We start from the raw sequence: 27,079 nt of genomic DNA on the forward strand, positions 1-27,079 counted from the left end.
GTTTTCAGTACTCACCTGGCCTCCAATTGTAGGACTATGTCTTCAAGCCTTGTCCTCATGCTATGACAAATTCATTTATCATTTTTCCATTTTCAAAGTTAAAGGTCAGTGAATTTTCCCACTGCTGTTGTGAGAATTAGTGTCATTTTAAACTAGAAAAGCCCAAAGCAACTCACTTAAAATGACAATTCAATTCTGTGGCACTACCTCAAAGACCTACGGTCAACTCACCTTATCATCCCTCGCTGCAAAGACCTTTAGAACTTGATTTCCCATAAAGTATCTCCTGTGGACCTGCAAGAGTAAGGGAGGAAAAGAATTGGTTTTCATCCAAAATAAGTAACACATAAGACCATAATGCCACATTTTACTAAAAAATTCTATTCAAAACACTTACTGAAAAACACTGACAGGTACTAGAAACAACTTATTACTTGAGGTTCAATTCAATTCAAGACAATAAATATCTCAGCACCCAGTATCTGCCAAACACTGTTTCTGGGGACTATAAACACAATAATGAAGAGGATGTAGTCTTGGCCTGAGGAGCTCAGGTAGACAAACAGGAAATGAAGTGTAGTGTTACAAGAACCAAGAGTACAGTACTACAGTGCAGTCCTACAGTTCAGTGTGACAAGAGCACATAAGAAAGGCATTCAGGGGCTGGCCCCGTGGCTGAGTGGTTAAGTTCGTGCGCTCCGCTGCAGGCAGCCCAGTGTTTCGTTGGTTCGAATCCTGGGTGCGGACATGGCACTGCTCATCAAACCACGCTGAGGCAGCGTCCCACATACCACACCTAGAAGGACCCACAACGAAGAATATACAACTATGTATCGGGGGGGCTTTGGGGAGAAAAAGGAAAAAATAAAATCTTTAAAAAAAAAAAAAAAAGAAAGGCATTCAGTTTGGCCATGAGGGGTCAGGGAACGCTTCTGCAAATGGTGACACCTAAGTCACGACTGAAAGGATGTTTGGAACTAAGATAAAAGTCTGGGCACAAGTGTCCTGGGCAGAGATAATAATGTGATAAGTCTGCAGTGACACAAAAACATGTACATTTGGGGAACTGCTCTTGGAGTAGAGTAGTACCAGAGTGCAAGGGGAAAGGTGAAAAAGGTGAAAATTCGATCAGCAAGCTTAGCAAAGACAGATCAGAAAGTCTCTTATGAGCAAAGGTAAGTGGCCTGGACCTCATCCTAAGAGCAACAATGAGGCACTGATGAATTGCAGAGAGATCAGAGCAAAGAACTAATCTTTGGGGCAGGAGTGGAGGACGGAAACTAGTTAAAACAAAAGTAAGTGCTGCATGTCCTTTCGCCCCTTTAAGTTACTTATCTAGCAGAGTATTAGAGTCAAAGACTAGAAAATGAGTATTGAAGAGTTCCTAATATCATAACCACCTGCATCTACTGACCAAGATCAACTTCTCTCTGATCTATGTGATTGTAAGCCTGGAGCTTATTATGAAATATGCCATCTGCCACCCAGGGCAATGCTTGTCAAATGTTTTTTCTGCCCTCCCCCTCTAAGGCCAAGAAATCATGGGCACTTTCACAGTAACAGCAGCTCAAGAAGACTGAGTCTCAAAGGTGTGGGGTGAGGCCCATGTAATTCAAATACCCTCCATCTCCACTTCCATTCCTCATGTGAAAACCATTATTTGAAGAAATATGGGAATAATCCTATACGTTTAGTTTGCTACAGACAGTATTTGCCCTCCTATTAGAATCTGTAACATTCTTGATTGATTAAAGAACAGTTAATGATATCTTTTCCTAAGGCATCTAAATGACCACTCAAAGAACAGCCAGACATTTAGGGGAAGTTTTGGCTAAATTCTTTTCTAGAACACTGACATCTTGGAGGAAGTCAAATTGAACGGACTCTTGGAAATTTAAAAGAGAAGGGTATTCACAATTCAAAAAAACAAAAACAAAAAACCTATTTTATACAATGAAAAGTTTCACCTCAATCCAGAAATGTTAGTTTCCCTCACTTTAAGGGAATTTGGAAAAATATGTGATCTTATGCATTTACATGAAGGCATTACTGTAAAAACTAGACTATTCAAAACTGAGCCTGTCCCTCCGGTGGGCAGACGACAACTGACTAATGGCATACACAGGCTCTGGAGTCAGAGAGACCTGGTTTAAAACCCACCTCTAACATCTTCCAGCTGGGTGACCTTGGCCCAGTGACTTAACAGCTCTGAACTTCTATTTCCTAATGTATAAAACACATATCATGGCGCCTCCCTAAGAGGGTTGCAATAAGAGTTAAATGGGAACTTATATACAAAGCTCCGTGTACTGACTGGAATATTATCATCACTCAAAAAATGGTAGCTATTATAATTACATTCATTCTATCTGTCTCAGATTGTACTTAAGATAGAAATAATTGAGAGCTTAAAAACAACAAAAAGTTAATTAAGAGAATAATTCATGACTTAAAAGTTAATTTTAAGTTAATAAAAACCTTTTGAAATAAATGTCCTTTTTGTTCAGCTCGCTCTTCCTTGGCTAGTTAACAGGCCCTGGCTCCCAGCCTGGCACAGGTGACTTCCATTTTTTGAGTCCTGCATGATACTTGCTGGCGCTTTAGAGAGGGCTTCTTTGCCTGTCTGGAACCAGGCAGACCCACCGCCCACAGGCAGTTGCTACAAACAGGTCTGAATGAAGGCTCTGGTTCACTGAAGAGACTCATAAGCACCACCATTAATAACCAGAAGGTTTAGGTTTATATACCTCCCAAGGTGAATACTTTTATTTTTAAGAAAAGCATATTTTGTTAAAGAATTGTTAGACTCTCAACTTCCAAAAAGTATTTCTTCTCACCATTAAACTCATATCGACTTTAAGTAAATAGTCCCAATTTTTGGCTTACGAGTCTTAAAAACGCATCTAACAGTATAGGCATATCACGAAGAACATTCTCCCTAACCTCGCGGGATTATTCTAACACTGAACGACACAAGGACTATACGCTAGAGCAACACGAGGTTCAAATCCAGTATACCGGGCATACTTATTTTTATTCTAATTCTTGCTTGAGTTCTTCTAGAAGCAACAAAAATCTCTTCATTCCAACAGAGCCTGAAAAGATACACTTTATGCTTGTTCATCTTCTTTGGTTGCCCACCTCAAGAACATTTCATCTAAGGTCTCCAGGAATCTTCAATAACCCTTTCTAGATAGTACATGGTATCTCACAGCCTTCAGTGAATTACTGCATTTCCCATTGTGTCTATTTTGTGTGTCTGCAGTGGTGTCTTAAAAAAATATGATTTATTTTTAAGTTTCACATCCTAGACCTCTTCGTTGGGCACTGAGAAGGGTAACTGGCATAAATCAATAATACTTTAAAGAGGTCTATGGTCATTCAAAACCCAACTAGACCTCCATTCCTATGAAACAGTCCATTATACAGTCATGGGCCACATAAGGATGTTTCGGTCAAAGACAGACTGTGTATAAGACGGTGGTCCCATAAGATTAGCACCACACAGCCTAGGTGTGTAGTAGGCTATACCATCTAGGTTTGCATAAGTACACTCTGTGATGTGCACACTGCAACAAAACAGGTTAAGAATACACTGCTCAGAACACATCCCCGTCACTAAGCGACACGTGAACTATACAAAGCATACCTTGTTTTTTTGTGCTTTGCTTTATTCCACTTCCCAGATACTGCATTTATTACAAGACCCCCCACCAGCAAAAAGATTATGACTCGCTGAAGGCTCAAACGATGGTTAGCATTGTTTAGCAATAAAGTATTTTTTTAATTAAGATACATATATTGTTTTTTAGACATAATGCTATCGCACACTTAATAGACTATAGTGTAAATATAACTACTATATGAACTGGAAAACCAAAAAATTCATGTGACACTTCTTTACTGCAGTGGTCTGGAACTGAACCCACAACATGTCCAAGGTATGCCTGTACCTAAGTTTAGAGAAAGCCATACGATAGCAAAGAACTGATGCTGTTTCTTTAAGGCTACCATGAGTTAAGACCGACAACAAAGCTAAGAAGTGACTTTTAATTGAAATCTATTCTTCTGATTCATGCTGACTTCTCTACATCTTGGTTTTTCTCTTCAAAAATCAAAGATAGCAACTCTAAGCCCTAGATGACACTTTAGAAAAACTAGACGTGAAATAAATATATATTATAAAGAAAAGGGCCAAATTGAAAGCACACCATCTCAAATAACGAGGATAAAGCTCATTTATTTCATTTACAACTAGTAGAATAAGTGCTGTACCTGAGAAGATCTACAAAATCCCAAAACAGAGAAGCACTTCCCCTCCGATTTATATTTCATTTGCTCCTCGTCAACTTTGGAGAAAGGAATGATATCACTCCCATAGCGGTACCCTAGAGAAGATGAGGAGAGCAGCTGTTAGGCACATGGGGCCTCGTCTTCCACAAACTGAAATTAGCCCAACGCATACATTAACAGTCCACGCACACTCCAGATCAAGGTTCCATACACTATTCCCTGGAATCAAATTACTGCCCCTAGTGATCAACAAGGAGAAGGAAGAAGCAGATACACAAACGACATACAGAGACGATTAAAATCTAATCTCACTTTTAAAGTAGCATATTCTGTAATCTAGTCATCTTATGATTATCCAGCCTAGAAGAAAGAATGTAGCAAATGCAATGTACTAGCTATCCTCCAAGGATAAACCATGGTTGACTCAAGTACAATCATGATTTGTAAACATAATAAGAACGTATTTATTCAGAAACCTGGAGACCCACAGAGAAAAACACTCATGGGAAATTTTCAGGACAAAAATGTTCTCAAAAATGCACGCTGGGATAAACAAATGCCTAATGGAAGAAGCCAAAACTGTTCTATTCAGAAACATGCAGTTGATAAGCTGGATATGTTTCTGCATTTATTTTATTTCTGAGATTGGACTTTTTTCTTTTTTTTTAATTACTGAGGTTATTCATAAAAATACAAGCTCTTGGCTACTTAAAAAACACCAGCCCCGTGCCAGGGCCTCTGCTCTAGGGAAAGTCATGCCCTTGCTATATATAGTCTTTATGTTTGGCGGGAAGAAGAATCAAAACCCAAGGATTCTGGTCTTGGGTAAATGGAAAGGAAAAGCACGTGTACCTTTACTCCAAGAAACAAGAAACCTGTGTGTCTGGGCGGCAGATTCTGTGATCCAGTGTTTGTTCCTGTTAATCTGTTGCTGTCATATATTTAATTAAAAAGAAACACATTTCCATTTTCATATATATCTTTTTAAAAAATTCCAACAAAAAATTAACAGGAAACCTACAGCATATGGTTATGAGCGGTATCTAAACCAAATGTTTTTTCTAACTTTTCTCTGTCATCAGACATCTTATTTGAATTGTTTAACAGTAAGTTGAAAATTCTAATTAAAATTGTCTTATGTTTTTGGGTTTTTCTATTTAAAGGGCAAATCAGTAACTTTCATTTTTGTACATGGCAAAAAAGTATAGAATAGACTACAACATCAAACCATATTCCTTTGCCCGGATGTACTAGCCCCTCTGTCTAAGATAACAGTGCGTAGAAAGTGGGGGACAAGCAAAGGAGGCATGTGGGTACCTGCAAAAAGGGAAGAGAGAAAAGCTGCGTGTCTGTGCTCTTTGAACTCAACCATCTTAAACTCTTCCCTCTCCATTCCTCCAACAAGAAATTTCCTTTTTGCCTAAGATAACCAGAGCTGCTTTCTTTGCTTGCAACCAAAGAATTGGCACCCACATCTCCAGTCCCTTCTTCTTCTGATCCACCCTAGACGCAGCTGTCATATTAATCTTCCTAAATCACAGTCCAGTGACACCCTGCTCCTCAAAACTATAAACGGCTCGGGGCTGGCCCCGTGGCCGAGTGGTTAAGTTCGCGCGCTCCGCTGCAGGCGGCCCAGTGTTTCATTGGTTCGAATCCTGGGCGCGGACATGGCACTGCTCATCAGACCACGCTGAGGCGGCATCCCCCATGCCACAGCTAGAAGGACCCACACACAACGAAGAATATACAACTATGTACTGGTGGGCTTTGGGGAGAAAATCTTTAAAAAAAATAACTATAAACAGCTCCATGCTGCTTTCAACATTAAGAATAGACCCTTCAGCTTATCATGCAAAGCCGCTCCTAATTCAGAACAGTGTGTAGGAACACAGACTCTGAGGTAGGACAGTCCTGGGTTTCAGTTCTGCTAGTTGTTAGCTATGTGACTTTGAATACAGTAATGAATGCCTTTTGGCTTCAATTCCCTTACCTGAAAAATGGAAATAACAAGAGCGCCTGCTTCATTAGATTGTGGGAAGATTAAAAATAGAGCTTGTCTATGAGATGCTACCCTCGTGCACCAAGCTGTATATTCCCAATACACCAACCCAACTACTGAGATCACTGAGGAGGCCCTCTATTTTCCTGGTCTTATGCCTTTAATTAAGCTATTCCTCCCACTATAGGCAAGTCATTATACTAGGATCAAATGATTAGCAAGTGATGGAGCCATGATTCTGACCCAGGTCTGACTCCAAAATTCATGTTCTTAACTATACTATACTACTGAAATGAATTAAAGAATTAGTAGAGATTAGAGGGTATTATTTACATTCTACAAATAATCTATCAGGAGAAAGAACGGAACCATAACCATCGCCACCTTTAACCACTCTCCTGTCACTTCCTACAACACATAAAAGCTACACAAACATTGTAATACAGTGCCACAGATGAAAGGAATTTATTTCAAGGCTTGCAAATTAAAACTACACTGGGTAGCACATAGTCTGGCAATAAATTTATATAAAGATCCTTGTTCTAAGTTAACCATCATTTGGTACATCATAATTTTTGCTCTTGAACATTCAGACACTCTCAGTTTCTAAGCCTGTAGTGAGATGCCATCTAGACAGACTATACAGATCAGATGAGTATAATACATGAAGTACCACTTTAAAGATCCTAGTGAACACACAGCTATATAACAAACACAAATGATTTTTTCTTATCTCCTGAATTACCTCAACAGAGCATATCTGGCAGGATTTAAGACCTAAAATTGGCACTCAGAAAAATAATCACTATGGAAGTAAAAAATAAAATAGAGGAAACAAAAAACTTGCTTCAGGCACATTAATAAAAGTATTCGCCCAGGTAGGAAGTTTCAAACGTTAAAGCAAAGACTAGTATGAAGTCCTGTCACCTGACATTTACATCTCAGAGAAACAATCACGCAGATGCACTCCCGGGCACACCCTGCCGCAGACCCAGCAGAGGAGCTAAGGACCCGGCGTCTCACGACTCCTCAAACAGGTGTGTCTCCAGAACCCAGAGAATGTCTCTAAGCAAACAAGAACACAAATCCCAAATAATACAAATTCATGTCACCTTGACGAAAGTCCCTTTTAGGCAAAAGTGAAAACTCCTTATTGGCATACCTTGAATGGTCTCTTCTTTCGGAACTTCAGTTTCATCATCGTCATTCAAGCAATATACTGTTTCTTTTTGTACATCTTCTTTTTTTACGGTTCTTGCATCAACAACTGTCCAAGACTTTTTAACTTTCTCCTGTACAATCTTAGTTTCAAAGGAAAAATCAAGGGAAAACAAGGAAAGCTAGGACTCCAACTGACAAAAGATGAAAACCTAATATATTCTGTTTTACAGAAAAAAATCCAGAACAATTCCCCCAGCTAAATGGTTTTGTTTGCTTTTGCCTATTGTGAAAATTTTAGTTTATTTCATAACTCTGTCTACATTTCATTTTTCCCCCATGGTAATCCATGGATAAAAATTAATATTTGTATATATTCAAATACTTTCTACACAAAACCCTCAGACCATCTAATAAAAGAGGATTATACATTGTTACCACGGTTTTCCAATTGAGAAGGCAGGGAGAGCAGTCTATAAGTAGTCAGAAATCAGTAAGAAAGTTTGAAAAGAAAACTAGAAAAAAGAAGAAGGAAGGAGACTGTATTTCCATTCCCAAGGACACTATTCTAGGCCTTGATGGAACCTGAAACAGAATCTCCAAGGTCTTCACGGATGTAGAGTATGTTTTGGAATTAAGACCATGAATATACAAAAAACACTTGAATATATGAAAACACCTTTTCATATATTTTGTATATCTAAGTGACTTTATATATTTATTTTGTACATTTAAAGAAAAAACGCAAGGAAGATCACATGTGGAGGCAGGGATCAGAGACTTAAACTGGAATTTCATCAAATAATTAATTAAAAGCACCTCATTTTTGAAAGTTTGCTATTACATAAAAATGTACATATATTACAAAAGGTAATTTCATAGTAACAAGTCAACATTTCTTGATACCTCATAACGCTGTTACTACCCTATCATTAATCACTGAATCAGGTGACTGAGTTTTCAAAACTCTGAACTTAACCCTGGTGTATACCTATACTTCTGCTATGACACTACAAAGACACAATTTAATGCATTCCATTTTCTTTCTTTACAAAGAAAAGAGAGCAAGAGAAAGGCCTGGAATTGATGATTAACACTCAATTCTCAATGGAGAGAAGAGAAGGAAGAGGGAATCAACCTCTATTATAGACAAATCTTGAAACGTCCTCTCCTACCATGCCTTTTACATAAAAGCTAAATGGAGATGAAGCGAACAGGTAGAACAGTTAGAAAAGCAGTAATTATGGTACTAAGTAGCCCACACGTGAACTGTCAGTTCCTTATATAAGCATATCTGTCCGCCTGGTAACATTTCTTTAAACAATGTGCAGCTACTACTTACCGATTTATAAGCCACAATCTTTATAGACAAATTGGAGCCAATGGTCAGCTGACAGGCCCAGGGTATGGAACGTCTCTCAATTTTCTTAAAGACACACAGTCGTCTCAGACTCTCACTTAACAAAGAAAAATGTATAATAAAAGCAACAATTTTAAAATGTTAACTTGTGCTGGATGATGCGCTCAGTTTTCTAAATGAGAAGTGAGCTGTTGTTGATCGTAAAGAGAGAACAGCAGCGGAAGGCAGGAAAATGACAACCACAAGTTGGGAGAGAGCCAGGAGACAACTGGGTTGGCTTAGAAGGAGCTGAATTACTTTACTGACAGGTGACAACGAACATCTCTATCTTCCCCTATTCAATCTTTTCTTTCAACTCAGCCAGTTGTTCTTAACATTCTTTCAGGACCAAGGACATTTTGAGGATATGATAAAGCACACTCATAAATGCATCTACACACAATATAAAGGGTTCACCAACTCCCTGAAAACCATGGACCTGAGGATAAGAACCCCTGCTCGAGGATATCAAAAGGTGATATAAAGCTCTATGATGCTTTAGTTAATGCCAATCTTCCTAAATAAAAAGCGCATGTATATGCACATAATGGAGAGAGTTAAATAAAGACTCTCCAGAGGATAAAAGAATGTAGCAGCCCATATTGAGTCTCAAGGTAAAGCCGGTAACTCTGGGTTTCTGACTGGGGAGGTGGGGACTTGAGGCCACAAACACAATGGAGAATGCTACCTCTTTTGAACGTAAGTCAAGAATCAATTCTACTGCATCTGGTCCCTAATCAAAAACAGAGAAGATTATAGGAGACAGGTGGAATTGGCGGTATTCACTAAAAATAAAGAACAAAGGAATTAATGACCAAACACAATCAAGGCATACAGTCCAGGCTATGACTGATCCCCTTGGTACACATGAAAAACACATCTAGAACGAAGTAAAGAGAATTATCTGACGTTATCCAGAATTATGGACAAAGAGGCCTCAAGAGACTCAGAAATAACTTTCAGAAATAATTTACAACAAATAGTAGACATTCTACCTGACACGCTGCTTCCAAAGCTTACAGTACACCTTAGCTCTAGATGTTGGGGGATGAATATGAACTAGGTCTAACCTGTCTCGTAGTACATTCCCTGTCCAAGTATGAGTCACATCTAAAACCAGCATGAGGTTTGGATTCTGTTCCAGGGCAAGTTATAAGGACCAGCATCTAAAAGGTAACATCTGAGAACAACTGGATCAATTCTGCAATAGATTTGAACCTTCTCAAGTAGAAGTCGAGTTATCTTTCCAAGGTCTTCTAGATGAGGATGAGTCTAGCCCAGTGCTGTCTAGTACAACTTTCTGCGATGATGGAAATGTTCTATTCCTAACTGTGCCTGTCCAACACACTACTGAGCACTTGAAATGTGGCTAGTGTGACTAAGGGACTAAATTTTAAATTTTACTTAATTTTAATGAATTTAAATAGCCACATGTGGATAATGGCTTCCGTATTGGATGGCAAACCTTTGGTCTACACCTTCATGGCAGACCTAAAATCAAAGTAGCTTCAAATTGCTAGGACAATACATAGTTAGTAATTTCCTTCCTTGCTGGGCTATAGGAAAATGAACTCTTTTTTTTGAGGAAGATTAGCCCTGAGCTAATATCTCTGCCAATCCTCCTCTTTTTGCTGAGGAAGACTGGCCCTGAGCTAACAGCCATGCCCATCTTCCTCCACTTTATATGTGGGATGCCTATCACTGCATGGCTTGCCAAGCCGTGCCATGTCCGCACCCAGGATCCGAACCTGCAAACCCCGGGCCGCGGAAGCAGAACGTGCGCACCTAACTGCTGCGCCACTGGGCCGGCCCCAGAAAATTAACTTTTTTAACAGTAATTTGTATTGGCCTATAATTTTTCTTTATGAATTCAAAAGAGAAATAACTTAGGAACACATATTTGCACATATGATTACACCACATATTATGACAAGAAATATCACTTTACAGGATTTCTCACTGATTCCTTTGCCAATCTCTTGGGCGATTACAATTCAATTTCCAAAATTTCCATTTACCTATAATTTTTCAAGGGTGCCTATATTTAGAAAACCAGGATGTACTGCTTGTCAATTATAGCTCAGCAGAAATATTTAAAAATTGTGGTTGAGAAAAGAAGTAAGAGTAGATATACATTGTTAACTACTCAAAAAACATCCTAATTGTTGAACCTTTACTTCAGTTAAGAATTCTGCTAAAAATATCTGTATTTTGTGTATATATTGATAAACTAGAATTAACTGGCAAACATCAAGTGGTATTATCCCTGAAAATTTGAAACTGCACAAGACATACTTCATGATAAAGTATTCTATTTCCACTTTTACCAAATCAGGCCCCTCAAACACGTACTGTTCTAGATGCTACTGACGACTTCTCCTGAGTTCTTTGCTCTGAACAAGTATATGTCCGACTCTAGCCGAGAATAACACAAATAGAGGAAGCAGTCTCTCCTACAATCTCTAGCTGGACGGTGGAAAAAGCAGTTTGCTTTATTGTTATATGGTACTTCAGGGAGTTCACATTTCGTAAATCATTTTGCCTTTACAAAACCCACATGAAATGAGTAGGTTATAAATTCTTGACATTTTGGGGTTTTTTTATTGTTGCTGTTTCTTGCCAGACCAAACTATTTTGTCACCAAAAGGTCTTTAAAAAATCACTATGCTACAGTATAGTGCCTTCTAAAACCTAAGTCAGAGGATAAGAGGATACTGAACAGCTCAGATATGACACCACTTTTTTACAATTAAGAATGTTTTTAGTAGGTGTATGAAAAGGAAGGACCCAAGAAATGTGCCCCAAGTTTGGCATAAAAGAAATTACTAACTCGTCTTTTACATTCTGACTTATTAAATCTTTTGTGGTACCTACATATTTCCAAACTTCACTGACACAGTCCTGGAAATAAACATGAAATCTTGTGCCAATCACACAAACTTAAAAAAGGGGATTTGGGGCTGGTACACCATTTCTTTAATAAAAATCAGAGTATTTATTAAAGAATAATTGCTAATTCAAGAGTGGCCCACAAAAAGAAAAACACTAGGGAGCCCTCTGATCAAAAGAGAAATTTAGATGGGTACAACTGTAAATTGTAATCAATGCTTTCACTTCTTACCTGAAGGAATAAATTTCATCCAGCCCCTCTTCACCTTCTAAAGACATCATCACCTTTTTCACCATCCGAATACCTTCTTTTTGCTGCTCAGTAATTCCTTTTAGAGGAAAGTCAAGTCCATGGTGGTCCGAGCCCAAGTTGCCATCTCCTCTGTCCCCAGTTCCATCTTCCTTGCCAATTGGGAAAGGCAAACTATCAGGAAAAGATCAGCAGTAGTTAAGAAGATAAGCTCTGAACCCAAATAATAAGCTGGGTTCCAATCCTGTGACTGTCATTCTCTAGCTATGAGAAAATGGGCATGTCACTCAACCTCTCTGAGCTTCAAATTTCTCATCTGTCAAATGGCACTTATCTACCTTGGCCAATATTCTATCAGTTTCAAGTAACCAAAGCTGCTTTGATTTGGTAGAAGGGGAAATTTACTGGCTTATATAACCAAATAATTGAAAGGGCAGGGCTGCACATGGCCTTAGGATAATTAGACCAGTCTCAAACGCCACAAGGATCATTAGACCTCCTCACTCTCTATCTCCAGGTTTCGTCTCATTTGCCTTTATGCTGGCTTCCCTCTATGACTGGCGTCCTCCACATTGCCTCTGAACACATTCAAGCTCACAGTGCCTACTCCCCACCAAAGAGGGACTGAGTGCTTGACCCTCTACTCTCAAATTCACACCAACCAGGAATCAGGGGGAGCCTGGGGGCCAGATCTGGGAGATGCCAGCCTTCACCTAAGCCTTGAGGCTAAAGTTTAGGAAGGAATGCCTTCTAAAAAAGGCTAGATGATATTCTAGGCAGACAAAAACAAATAAATAAACACCCATTAATGATCCCTCAAAGTTATTATGAAGATTACATAAAAGAATGTGTATAAAATACTTAAAACTCAAATAATGTTATTATTACTGTAGATATAGAATTTCTATTCAGAAATCAGTTAATTGTTAGAAATAAGTAAAACCCATTTTGTTTTTGTGTTTCACTCCAATTGTTTGACTGAAATGAGACTAAAACTAGATTGGGATTACCAGTCATGTGAATATTCAATAATCAATATACAAATTGAAAAATCAACAAAAAAACAGATTTTATGATAATACTATATGGCACTTAATGAATGCTTGCATGTGAACAATATCATTTAATCCATATACTTTAGGAGGATAGAGATTTCTACCTCTATTTTCTAAAAAGAAACTGACGCTACAGAGATGGAATAATTTGGCCAAAGTGGCATAGCATAAGTGAGGGAGCCTCAGTCATCTCACTGAAAGAGCAAGGTTCTTTCTACCATAGCATATCACCTCACTTTGCCCCTGGAAACCTAAACAACTGAATTCAGCAATCTTTTCAGTTCACTCAACATAACCTGTTGGTCACCCTACATAGATGGTTATTTTTAAAGCGATTTCTCTATCACTTTATTTGCTACAGTTAAAACAGGGCTTCCTGCTTACATTTTTTCTACATATTCTTAGCTTGACTGATTTGTCTGTCCTGTATTACGTATCAGCTAAAGAGCTTCCAGGGAGCAGAGTATGCCACATAGGGTTTGCATCAGGTTCCTGCTCTTTCCATAACATCGACCAGAAAGAAGGGAAGAATGACATGAAAATGAAGAATCAGGAAATTACCCTGGAAAATGAAGTTACAATAACAGTTCTTTCTGCCCTGCATTAGCCAGAAATAAACCTTCTCAGGCGTCAGAAGAAGAAACTAAAAACGAGCCTGCTCGCCACGCACTGCTTCTTTGGCCTGCTGTTATTTTTTTAGTCCAACTAGAACAACCACTCACACATGGGATACACCAAACAATAAAACCTAAAACTCTACTTCATATGCTGGAGGTGTGTAGCACAGGAAGCATATTACCCAAGAAAAAAATACAACCGGACAAATAACAAGCAAGGAGAAAAAAAGGCTATGTTCCCTCTTCAGCACGCTTTACAGTATTGCAAATACAAAAAACAGTAGCTCTTTCCAATGACACTGACAGAAGTGCAGTATGCTTCAACCGTGGAAAGGCATCCTGAGGTTATGAACAGGGAACAGAAGCTGAGCTGGGCTTCTGAAGTGCTGAGAAAACCTCAACTCAATAAGAAGAGAAGCATCACTTTAAAAGCACTCAATTTCTCTGAAGTACCTTCTTAACAAGTACCCGATTGATGGGTTATTCTGAACTATTTTTCTACAGTTCCACAGAAAGGAGATGCCCCTCACTAGTCTTAAGAGGTACATAACTTGCAAGAAAGGTTCTTAACTTTCCTGGCAGACATTTTAAAGACACCAAAGGCTTACCACTCTGAGCTGGAGGCCTCTCACTGTAGCCCTCAATCTGAAAAATGAGTGTCCCCATAAGACCAAGAATTCAACATCCCATACCAGCACTCTGCTTTTGGCAAAAATAGGACCGAAAAAACAGGTTTCAGACGCAGCAGAAAGGATTAGTACAGTGAAAAGAACTTTCTGTTAGGATGTAAGGTAAAGAAAGCAAATGCCTGGAGGGGCAATTCAAGTTATTGAGGGAAGAGGGACTTTCTCCCCAACAAATTATGAGATACATTTCCCCCTTAAATGTGTGTATCTCCTAAATAAACAGAAGCAAATTATATTTTATATATGTGTTTGTATCCTTTAAATCTGAAAAAGAGTTAAAAATAAGCATTATGTATGTGTTTAAAATGATTCCCAAGTCGACATTCCTCTCTACCCTAAAAACATCTGTCTATAAGACGATTCTCGAGAGCTGTTTGGGAAGACACCATCAATCTGGTAATCGTTTGGGTCAAGTCCTCAGGGAGGCACGAGATGAACAGAATGTCCTCAAAAGATCCCTCTAATTCCTCAATGCTTTGAGTCCAAGAACAGTGAGCAAACCATCTGCTGCTGAGCTAAATTCCTGTGTTTCCCTGTGATGTTCATCCCTTTATCACCAAAACTCAGACAGGTTCCTGGAACACAGGGAGTAACCGGGGCAGGTGTGCTGAGATCAGCCATCTGAGAGCTTCTGGCTCAGAGCACAAAGAGAAGACCCTGGAACCAAGTGCTCTCTCAGGGGCCCCACTCACGGTGTTACGAGAGCACAGGGTTCATCTACAAACATTATTCTTACGGTCTTACAAGAATTGCAGGGAGATACTGGATTTCTTCAAGTTATGAATTATAATATCCAGCTGATCTTTGCTGAACGGGCTGCTGAGGTCAGTGAACACTTCAATATGCTTCTTCTCAAACTTCTTTCCTCTAAAAGAGAGAGTTATCACATGAAGAAATCATTCTCCTGAATTATTTCCTACGAATTCAAATGCATTTGGTCAGTGAGCAGAAAGAGGGAAAGGAATGAGCCCAGGCAGAGTTAACAAATGTGATTACATTCTAGAAGTCCACATATTGTTGATGCTTGGCTAAGTTCCTACTAAGCACATAATCATCTGGTTATAATTCATACTTTTAACATCTTGGACAAAATTTCTGAGCATTATGGAAATACCATGTCCATGGTTTCCTAACTCTAACTTCAGTTAAAGATGTGGTCACTATGATTAAAAAGGACCCCTGTCCAGCCTCCACATAGGCAGAATGTAAACAAGGAACTCCCCCAGAGTACTACAACTTCAGCCTTGCAAGAGTTCCCTTTCCAAACACCCTGGTCTGATTCCATTTACAAGGCTAGTGGCAGGATTTTGCAGAGGACGTACAGAGAACTGAGAAATGATATTATAAATTTAGGCCTAAGATTTGAGGGCAAGTGTTTTTGCTAACGGTCAAGGGATGTGTGCATGTGTGTATTCAAAGACACACATTTTAAAGGCACATTTATTAAATAAGTAATGAATTAGGAAGCTGGCCAGAGTTACTATACATCCAATTTCACTAACATATGGACCATACCACTTAGTATTTTAAAAAATTCCTAGTAATTAGCTTAAGTCAAATAGGAAGGAATCTGAAATAAGCCAACCAACACTGCTCCCAGAGAAATTCTCACCAAGTACAGCCCACCTTCTTTTTAAACTTTTAAAAAGAGAAGTTGAACTGAACCATTGCATTCTATCAAATGTTTTTTCAGCCACGCAAACATGCGGCTTGGTTAACAGTCACTCAGTACACTGAACACATCAACCCACACAACTTTTGCAGAGAGGCTCACTCTCTTCAGCTGAGATACTTACACAGTTTCCCGTTGAATCACATCCATGCACACGACGAGTGCATCCAGGACTCAGCTAGTTAAGGGCAGAAGATATCACCAACAGTCCCTTTATGCCAAGAACATGCAAGTTTTTTCCAGTGAAGTCCACAGTGCTGGAAATTGTGGACACCGGACTGACTACGTGATGACTTAAAAGGACTTGCCACTAATGGATATTCACATATGCTATGTATCAGAGAATACATCCTGAAACATATAACCAGGAAAAATAAAACCAAAAGGTAAGGTAATCTAACATATTCCATTCATTCAACCAAAACTGATGATGCCATTTTATAGTATCTGGAACCCGTTTTTATGTTTACAGTCCATCCTTAAATACGAAGTGAGCCATGATGTAGCATTTGTAAGCCACTCCCAGCACGGCAGAACCTCCCAGCAATCAGGGATGGCAGTACCAACTGTTTAGAAAAATGAGTAACCCCTTAAAATTAGGACACCTGTGGAAGAAATTGGAAATCTCAGTTTGGATATCAGTCTGATTTGGGGCACAAAAATATCCTCCGTCCAGGAAAGCACAGAGCATGCTAATGCTAGACTCTTCTAAAAATATCTTCTCTATGTCCAAACAGTTTTGTTACCACCATCTAACCATCCGCACGTAGCCAACACACACATATACCCCCTGGTAGCTTCCCCCTCCGATGCCTCCCAACCCGTCAGTATCTGGTGCAGAGAAGGGGCAAGTGACTGGTGGGCCTGGAGTCCAGGCACCCAACCCAACCTGTTTAATTTCACATTCAATCCTAAAACATATCACATCCATGAGCTCAGAGCCAAAAACGTCCATATACTCAGAGAAGGGACTCTTAGAGAACCTCACCAAACTAGTATGATTCCCTAGATGAAAGGAAAATTTTTAAGAGCCTTCTCTGGCTGAAAAAGGATACAGTCAGCTTGCCGAGAACCAGGTTGGATTTTGCTTTCAATGTCCTCCAGCAAGTCAAAATCTGGTAGCATCAGGTGTCTGTGCACTGTGATGTTCTGATACTGATCCTCACCAGCAAGGGCATTCTTAGTGCCATCTGTACCAAAAAGGACTAATGCGATTTCATCCTTGCTCTCAGCAAACACCTAAAGAAGAATGTGAGAAGGTTGAAAACCATGGAGTACCACCTGGAAGCCATCAGATGCCTAACCTTCAGAGAGCAAGACAACCATGCCTCCCTATGACAGATCCCTGGGGCTACTGTCAACAACAGAATATTGGGTTAGATAGCCCATGGGACAATGACAATCCCTAGGGTCCAAGCAGACTTTTCATTGACTATAGGTCCCCCTCTTCATTTCAGTACAATTTAGGGTGGGGAAATGGGAGGGTAGTTACCACTCTTCACGACCTCCAGCCAAATCAGACTCTAATTCTCAATGAAAACTAATTATGGATAATTTGGAGAGACTTTAGTCAGTCTTTCTAGAATGAGTATTTAAGGTTTAAATTTTCCAGAGATTAAAAAAAAGAATGTTCTGGTTCATATCCTATATCCCAACAATTTCACTTACAGTATATTACAGTATTACAGGTATAGAGACCATAGAGAAATTCTTGCACATGTACACAAGGAGAAAATAGACAAGTTCACTTCAGCACTGTTTAGAACAAGGCAAAACTGGAGACAAACTATCCATCAACAGGAGAATGCAAAAACACATTGCAGAATAGGTACACAATGAAATATTCTATCCCAGTAAAAAATGAATAAATCTGTGCAATGTTTATCAACATGAATAAATCTCAAAAACATAAGGTTGAGAAAAAATAAGTTGCAGAATTATATGCGCCATATAATATTACATACACTTTTGAGAGCTGCATACAATACTAAATCTTATTTATGAATATACTTATATCCAAAAGTATAAAATATGCATGGTAATAATTACGAAAATTCTGAGGAAAGAAGGGGAAGAAGAGGAAAAAAGAGGACTGGGAAGGGATACACAAGGGGCTTCCAGTTTATCAGTAATGTTTTATTTTTTAAGGAAAAAATCATATGAATATGGTATTACTGTAGCACTGTATAGAGCCATATGACAGGAAAATAGCTTTCCATTAAATTGTTCTCTGTATTTGCCTCCATTATGAAACATTTCGTAATATAACATAAAAACAAAAAATAGCATCTGACACAAAAGGAAAAGGAAATCGTGTTCCTACCTACTTATAACACATTTCCATCAATGGGAAGAACCCTGCATGAGGAGAGGGTGGAACTCTGTCCTACTCCATTCTTGTTTGGTCTGTTAAATTCCCCAGTCTGTTAACAATTCTAGTTACAATTTCCAGCTGTACGTGGAGACAAGGTCCCAGGTGCTGGGGTTCAAACCTGTCCAGCACACCAGCTGGGGCGGGCCAGCTAGATTCTGTCTGTCTCCTGGACAAGAATCCATCTAAGGCCAAGTAATCTTGCTCAACAACAAAACTTCAGTCAGGAGAGGGGAGAACATTTTGACTGCAGCATGAGCCTGGCACCAGGTTTGTCTCTCAGCCTTCTGGATTCACTTAGACTCCCACGGAAGGGGCAGAGCCAAAAATAAAAACTGAAAGAACCATTTCTCTCCTTAAAAAAAATCTATAGTACATTGGGGCACAGCACTGCTACTTGAATACAACCAATACAAATTATAATAACCAAGAGTGGAGTTAGAGGCATTCTCTTCTTCTTTGACACTTTAAGACTCCAGGTCATCAGAATTTGTTAAAATCTAGGATGACAGGTGGGAGGCAGCAGCGCCCAGTGAATGAAGCAGAACTTCATGGACTTAGCAAAAGTAGCAGTCAGATCAGCTACAAGGGGCAGAAATCAACAGGTGAGTCGAATCCCGCCCCGGCTTGAATGTGAGCTGGTCTTGGTGGCTTGCTGGACTAACAGAAAGCAGCAGAAATGATGTTCTGGGATTTCTAAAGCTAGGTCATAAAAAGCCACATAGGCAGGTCTCTTAGAATATCTACTTTTGGGATATTCCTTCTCAGAACCACACGCTACACTGAGAATCCCAAGCAACATGGAGAGGCCGCATGTAAGGGTTCTGATGGATAGCCCCAAGTGAGCTCACAGCCACCAGAAGGGATCAACGAACCGCCAAGGGAGTGAGCCATCTTGGACATATGGCCCACTGATCCTTCACATGACTCAGGCCCAGTCACCATCTGAAACACCTGCACAAGAGGCCTCCAGAGAGAATCACCCAACTGAGCCACCTGGTCATCCCACAGAACCATGAGAGATGATTTTTTTTTTAAATGCCATTTAAGACACTAAGTTTTGGGATAGTTTGTTACCAGCAAAAGGTAACTGGAATAGGCACAAAAAAGTTGAAGTACTTGTTCAAGATAGTAAATGACAGGGGAGAGCAAGGACTCAAACCCAGGCCTTCTGGTTCTAGAGACTGCACTTTTAAATATTATTTTACATTGCCTCGCTTCTGATAAAAACCATCATATCCAGTGGAGGAGCCAAAATGAGGGAAGGAAAAAGTATCAGGCTCTAGTGATAGCTGGACTTGCATGTGAGTATATGTAAGAAAACTCAGATTCCCAAAAACACTGGGGCTGGACACTGTAAGGAGGCTGGTCTCTTGCTTTACTAAGTGGAGGCAACAGGCAGTTCAACCATGAGCTCCACGCCCAAGGCCAATCCGAAACTTACCTGTCGCTGCACAAACATGGTCATCACTTTCTTTGCTAGTTCAAATGGGGATTCTTCACCAGGAAGGGAGTTACTCATAGCAAAGCCCACATCCATACACAACACAACAGCTGCCTGGAAACAAAGTCCCAAAACATACTTGAGAAAATGTTAATAATGCTCATAAGAAAAAAGAGAAAAGAGACATGTCCTATGCTTATTTCATTCCCAGAACCTGTACCGATATTTCAGGGATATGTGATAAAGGCAGGGGAAGTGTTCACTACGGAGAAACTTTAAATAGTCTCGATACTTTATAAAAGCTGGAAAGCATCTGCCAGGACAGGAGCATGCTCCAGAGAGCTGCTGCTCCTTTAGCCCGAGCCCCAGAATAAACCCATGGCGAGCAGATGTGAAAACAACCTGCAGGCTAGAGCTAAGTCCAGCCCAGCTGAGCTCAAAACACAAGCTACAGTTAATCTGCAGACCCACAGCATGAGAATAGCTGCTACTGCTGTTAGCCACTGATTTGAAGTGTAGTTTGTTATACAGCTTTTTTGTGGCAATCAGTGACTGCCACAATCTATATATACTGAAATGATACACCCCAACAGTTTGAATCAGTTTGTAAACTGAGGATCTAAAATGAAGACTAAGACGCTAAATCTATTCTAGTAGGGCACACAGACAGCTAAACCAATAATACTAGCACAATGTTCCATGACAGAGGTATGCAGTAGGCACTAAGAGAACACAGAACAGGAGCATCTGCCCAAGACTGGAGGAGGAAAAGGGTAAGGAGGCAGAAAAGGCTTCCTGGATATGATCTTTGGGTGAGTCTTAAAAAAATGAGGAGTCAATCACGTGAACAAGGAGAGTTACAGGCAGAGGGAACCACATAAATAAAGACGCCAAGTGATTAGATAGCAGTCACATATGCAGGGGACTAAGGAAATAGGCGAAAATAAACTCAAAGTAAAAAGGATACACGTAAAGTTCTATATCTGGCATCCAAATTTTAACTGAAGAGGAGTTGGAGGAAACCTGAACTAAGAGCAACTCGCAACTTCAGGGTGGGTTGTCAAACGAGTCACCAGTGTGACACAGCTACCACATTCCCCACACCTATCACTCCATCCTCCAAAATATTTTAGGTTCTATCAATGCTGTAGTGAACTCAAGGAAGGAAAAGAAAGGTTTTATGGTGAAAAAAGACTGTATTAGCAATCTGGAGACCTGGGATCCAGTCCCATCTTTATTAATAATTAACTAAGTCCGCGGGCATGTCACTTAACCTGTTACTTCACGGGGTCTGGAAGCAGTTGTTGGACTAGATGAGATCTAAGTTGTTTTCCAGAGTTAACATTCCTTGACACTGACAGTCTCACCTGGGCTTTGTACTGATCAGACCACATACGACAACTGTGAACAGTTCTGAGCATCACATCTTAGGAGAAAGACTAATGACAATCGAACATGAAATGAGCAGGTTAGAGAAGGATCTGGAGAGCATGTGATGGGAGGAACAGTCGTAAAAAAAAAAAACTGGCTATTTGAGCCAGGTGAGAAGACTTAGCAGAACATTATAGTTCCCCCCAAATATGCAACAGCTGTGTTATAAAAGGACCAGTCTACAAGAGAGATAATAGGATCAATGGATGGAAGTTACAGGGAGATTGGTTTGACTCCATATAAGGAGGAAAACTAACATTTAGAAGTGATCAATAAAAGAACTGTTTTCTGAAGCAGAGGTATCCTAATCCTAGAAGTGTTTGAAAAACCTAGATAAGCTCCTATCAGGAGGTATAAATGATTTCTAAATTTGGTTGTATCTCAGCCAACACATGGAAAGAAAAGACTATTTAAGTTTTTCCCTAATTTACAAAGAATTGAATGTAATGCACTAATGTTAAGAGATTTCCGGAGTAAAGATAGCATGTCTGGAGAAAAGGTAGCAATAAACTATAAAATTCCTTTGAGAGCCATAAAACTTTCATCCCATAGTTTCAAGGCCCTGAGCATAAAAATCTTTTAAGAGTCTCAAAAACTTGAGTCCAAAATATGCTGCTGCATTTATTTAATACACATTCATAAAAGCTACTTATTTTAAACCAGAAAACTCTGTGAGAGGACTAAAGGTCTTTTGCTAGCAATCAGGTACCCAAAAAATGGCATCACAAGTTTTCACAATATGGAACATCTTGTCTGGAAGCAGAAGAATGACCTATGTACTATTTTAAGTTCCTTTCTGGCAGGAGTAAGAAAACCAGGAAAGGCAGCGTGGCAGCCCCTCACTTATATACTGAAGCGAGACAGGCTGTCAGAATTTTGCTGCAAGTCCACCTGCCATAAACAGCTGCTCCACAAGAGCTGCAAAGTTCTCAGCAGCTGAAAGAAGGGTAAAATGGGAGGTGAGTGGCATCATATGTTTGTAATCATTTTAATCAACATTTCCCAACGGACAGTTGAGGGGACTAGGGATCAGTCACTCAAACCCCTATCTTGTTTAGTTTATCTATATACCAGATGCCTAGTAAGGGGTCTAGTCTTTGGATAGATAGATGGATGGACAGATGGACAGACGGATGGATGAATGAACAACTACATGGATGGATGGACACATAGATGGATGAATGAACAACTCCCTGGAACACACCTCCCTCTAGTGCCTGATGGACAGATGGATGGATGGGCAGATGGATGGATGAATGAACTCCTCCCTGGAACACACCTCCCTCTAGTGACCGATGGACAGATGGGTGGATGGATGAACTCCTCCCTGGAACACACCTCCCTCTAGTGACCCTGCAGAGACAACTACCACTCTCCAACTATACTGAAAAAATCATTTAAAAAATTCACCATAGTATCTGTTACTAATCTGGGACACTGAGGGTCATAGATTCCTAGCAACACAGACACTCTCCAGGGCTCTGAAAGCAGTTAGCCTGGGTACAAATCCGGGTTCCACCACTAATGGGCTGGGTGACCCTGGGCTAAGCACTTCACTTTCTTTATGCCTCGTTTTCTCACGTGTAAGCTGGGGTGGTTGTGAATATTAAATGAAATAAAAATAAAGCGTTTAGCTCACAAATATGAGATATATATATTATAAAGGTAATAATATGACCCTTTACAGTTCAAATTATTTTACTCAAAGGCCCTCTCTGAAGCTTTACAAGTCTGTGGGGAGGTGCTAGCCACGGCTAACTTCCATTCTCAAATTCATTTTAAAAACCCAGGCTCAGAAGCCACGAGGAGGTGGGGTCGGGGGGTGGGCTGGAGAGCGGGACAGAGCGGGACAGTGAGGGGAAGTGAGAAGCGGGAGGGCTGAGGGGGCGGAGGGTGGGGGGCGGCGGGGCTCGTAGTCTGGTCTGGGGACTCCGAATCCCCAGCCCTTCTCACAGCGCGTCCCTCGGTCCGGCCTCCTGATCCAGCCCACCACCATGATCTCCCCGCTCTCTTCGCTCCTAGGCACCGCCGTGACTTCTCGAGTCCTGCTTCCACACCGCCCCCCTCCGGATCCCCGGCACCGGCAAGGCCCAAGCCCATTGATCTTTCTACCTTACTCCCCCACCGCGCCATGTTGCCGATCCCGCAGGCGCAGCCGCCGCCTCTTCCGGGCGGGAACCGGCAGCGCTGCAGCTCAGTTCCGGCGGACTAGCCGGATCGTCGTAGGAAGAACCGGTTCGTCGTAGGAAGAGCCGCTTCTCAAGGAGCCGGCCTGGGGCGGGGAGACGGTTCGCCGACGCTCTGAGCATGCGCAGAGTCCCTGCATTCCGCCCTGATTAGGAGTTTGCGGCCTTTGACATGCGCAGGTCTCTAGAACTAGATGAGCGTGAATCAGTTCCCCGAAAGAGTCACTTCCCTTTTCTCTCGTTGAGAGTAACACCTGTAGCGTTTTGCGTCAGAGCTCTGGAGTTAGATTTTCTTGAATATGAGTATGAATCCGGAAAGTCACTTAACTTCTCTAAAAGTCTGTTTCTTCCAAAAAAGAGAGATAATGAAAGACTTAACAGATGCGATGATTTAGAACCAACTGCTGAAGGAAGAATAGGAGTTTTCCAGGCAATCAGAAGTGGAAAGAGCATTCTTCTTTGCAGAGGAAATGGGATGTGCAGAGGCTGGAGGCATGAAACAGCGTTCGTTGCTAAGGGTCTCCCAGTGGTTTGGAGTGGCGCTAGCTTGGAAGGGAGGAGGTGAGGTTTAATTCAGAAGACAAGCCAGGGAGATCTTCTAGACGTGGTGGCTCTCGATCACAGTACCTGATATTCTCACCACCCCCTTTCAAGGGAACTTGTCCGGCCTGCAGCCCCTGCCTCTTGGAGGGAGGCAGGCCCAAGCTGAACCTTGCACTGAAACGGCTGTCTTCTACACCAGATAGGCTGGCAGGTGACTGGACATCCAGCACCCTGCAAAGTGTCCACAAACGTCTGCCCTAACTGGAAAATCACATCCAATCAGGTTCTCTCCCTGTTGAAAACTGGACCTGGGAAAAGCAGAAACTAAAGCTGGAAAGATGTGGAGAGCCATGAGGAGGGAGGGACCTTGAAGGAGTGGAAAGGCTAAGTACACTGAAGCCAGGAGAGCCAGACCTTTTCAGACTGTGCTCATAGAGCCCACGAGGTTCTTTAAGCTTTGATTCAAACTCAAGGAATTCTTTTAAAGCTGAAATATTATTTTTAAAATATCTTTTTATATTACAGGTCAGTAGAATTACTGGAGACTCACCATAGTGAAGAAAATTTGCATGCATTTTTTTTATATCCATGATATTATCTTGTACATAGTCTCTCTTTTTTTCTCTTCCTCTCTTTCCCTTCTTTCTCTTTTCTCTCCCTTTTCCCCTCTCTCTTTCTCATACCCACACACCCACCAGTACAGGTTTGTTTCCTGGGAGAAATAAAAGAGATTCTAGTGCCTAGGCTTGTCTACATCTCAGCCATCTTATAGAAGGCTTTAGAATCATGCACTTCCAGACAGGTTGGCAGCTGTGGTGCTGAGAATGCATAAGTACCTTAAGCACTGCTTCCCCTGGCAAAGGCCTCCCCTAATGAAGGGTGAAGGGGCAAACATTATTAATGTGACAGTATGTATGGCTACTCCCTTCTTCCTCCTCGACAAAAGGCTTCTGGCTTTGTTGGTTCTGTTTCTCCTTGTCAGTCCAAGATTCATTTGGGTTTGTATGATACAGAATTGGGTGTAAAGAGGGAGGACAAGAGGTTGATAGGCTACGGCTTGTAGGAGAGAAGGAGCATTTTGGACAGAGAGAGGGGCATGGGAGTCACTGTGGTGTATGAGGGAAATGGATAGGACAAGAAAGGGAGAAGGACACTGTCATTTTTGGTGGCCCCATGTGCCATGCCTCCCAGCATTCACACCCTTATGTAGTTCCTTCCCCTTGAATCTGGGCTGGTTTTGACACCTGCTTTCACCAGTAAAATGTGGCAGAAGTGACACTGGACTGGTTCGGGGCCAAAGCCTTCAGAATGCCTGGCAGATTTGGTTTCTGCCAGATAGAAGCCAGACAACCATGTATAAGGACTGACTACTGTAAGACTGCCATGCTATGAAAGCCCAACCTAGCCACGTGGACAGGCCACATGGAGCAGCACTGTTAGGGGTGAGTGTTTGTGCCCCCCCCCCAAATTCATACATTAAAGCCCAAACACCCAATGCAATGGTAGTTGGAGATGGGGCCTTTGGGAGGTAATTAGAGTTAGGTGAGGTCATGAGGGTGGGGCCTTCATGATGGAGTTAGTGCCATTATAAGAAGAGACACCAGAAAACTTGTGAGCTAGCACTCACGCCCCCCCCCCCCATTTGTACAAAGAAGGAGTCATATGAATACACAGATAGGAGGGCAATGTGTGCAGCCCAAGGGGAGAGCTCTCAACATGCTTAACCAACCACGTGGGCACCCTAATCCTAGACTTCCAGCCTCCAGAACAGTGAGAAAATAAATTTCTTTTGTTTAGGACACCCAGTCTGTGATATTTTGTTACGGCAGGCCTAGCATACTAACACAAGCAGTGAGCAGCAGCAGCCCCGGGGGGCCACCTAGATGACAGCCAGCACCAATTTGGCAGCCGTGCCAGTGAGGCCATCTTGGGGGTAAATCCTCCAGCCCTGAGGCAGCTACCCCAGTATTAAAGACATTGAGTAGAGACCAGTCCTCTCCACCAAGCTCTGTCCAAATTACACAATTATGAGCAGATAAATGAAGTGGTTATTATATTAAGCCATTAAGTTTTAGGTGTCCCACAGCAAGAGAGAACTGAAACAACAGGGATATTTTAAACTAGTGCTGTAGTGTGGACGATGCATCCCCTTCAGGGTAGTTAATAAAGGCTAATAAAGGGGGTCGGCCCAGTGACGTAGTGGTTAAGTTCGTGCACTCTGCTTGGGCAGCCTGGGGTTCGCAGGTGTGGGCCTACACACCACTATCAAGCCGTGCTGTGGTGGTGTCTCACATACAAAACATAGAGGAACATTGGCACAGATGTTAGCTCAGGGCCAATCTTCCTCACCAAAAAATAAATAAAGGAAAGTAAAGAATTTGATTTATTTTGAAATTACAATTTAAGTTGTGAGAATGTGTTTGAGTTTGAAATCACCCTGAGAGTGAACAACAAAGTGATGAATCTGTGGGCATTATACACAACAAAAATGTGCAGGCTTTGTGCTCTGACAGAGAGCTATAATAATGGTTATATGGGCATTTTGGAAAATTCGTTAAAAATCTTAACGGTAAAGGTTTATATCTCAGAAAGATGTGAGTTCTCTATGTACTTTTGAAAAATACCATAAAAAATCCATGTAAAAGGCCTATGTGAATAATTAAATTAATTGAGGAAGAGAAAACATTTTGAAAAAATTTGATTGAGGTCATAATAGTTTATAACATTGTGAAATTTCAGTTGTACATTATTTTTTATCAGTTGCCATATATATGTGCCCCATCATCCCTTGTGCCCACCCCTCAAACCTCTTCCCCTCTGGTAACCACTAACCTATTCTCTTTGTCCACGTGTTAGTTTATCTTCCACATATAAGTGAAATCATATGGTGTTTGTCTTTCTCTGTCTCACTTATTTCACTTAACATAATACCCTCAAGGTCCATCCATGTTGTTGCAAATGGGACAATTTTGTCTTTTTTTATGGCTGAGTAGTATGCCATTGTATATATATACACATCTTCTTTATCCAATCATCAGTCCATGGACGCTTGTGTTGCTTCCATGTCTTGCTTTTTGTGAATAACA

At 40.9% G+C, this 27,079-nt stretch overlaps 1 protein-coding gene across 5 annotated transcripts in view; it reads right to left on the bottom strand.

The window, feature by feature from the left end:
• Nucleotides 1–23,657, bottom strand: part of XRCC5 (X-ray repair cross complementing 5) — a 91,928-nt gene extending 68,271 nt beyond the window's left edge. Inside the window, exons 1-10 of one of the 5 annotated variants that reach the window (XR_011495578.1) lie at nt 23,218–23,513; nt 19,834–19,947; nt 17,074–17,257; nt 16,143–16,191; nt 15,091–15,213; nt 11,971–12,162; nt 8,793–8,907; nt 7,455–7,593; nt 4,276–4,388; nt 232–294 (exon numbers count right to left, since the gene is read on the bottom strand). Coding sequence is in view for 4 of the 5 variants with exons in the window: in XM_044751256.2 (XP_044607191.2) it covers nt 232–294; nt 4,276–4,388; nt 7,455–7,593; nt 8,793–8,907; nt 11,971–12,162; nt 15,091–15,213; nt 16,143–16,191; nt 17,074–17,257; nt 19,834–19,947; nt 23,218–23,397 (1,272 nt within the window). In the remaining variant the exon portion in view is untranslated. Of the gene's footprint in view, nt 1–231; nt 295–4,275; nt 4,389–7,454; nt 7,594–8,792; nt 8,908–11,970; nt 12,163–15,090; nt 15,214–16,142; nt 16,192–17,073; nt 17,258–19,833; nt 19,948–22,468; nt 22,587–23,217 lie in introns of those variants that run through there. The other 4 variants (XM_044751257.2, XM_044751256.2, XM_070489767.1 and 1 more) reach the window with 4 other exon arrangements.
• Nucleotides 23,658–27,079: the final 3,422 nt, after the last annotated feature.

The sequence above is a fragment of the Equus asinus genome, chromosome 19 (genome assembly GCF_041296235.1).
Source record: "Equus asinus isolate D_3611 breed Donkey chromosome 19, EquAss-T2T_v2, whole genome shotgun sequence".
NCBI lineage: Eukaryota > Metazoa > Chordata > Mammalia > Perissodactyla > Equidae > Equus > Equus asinus.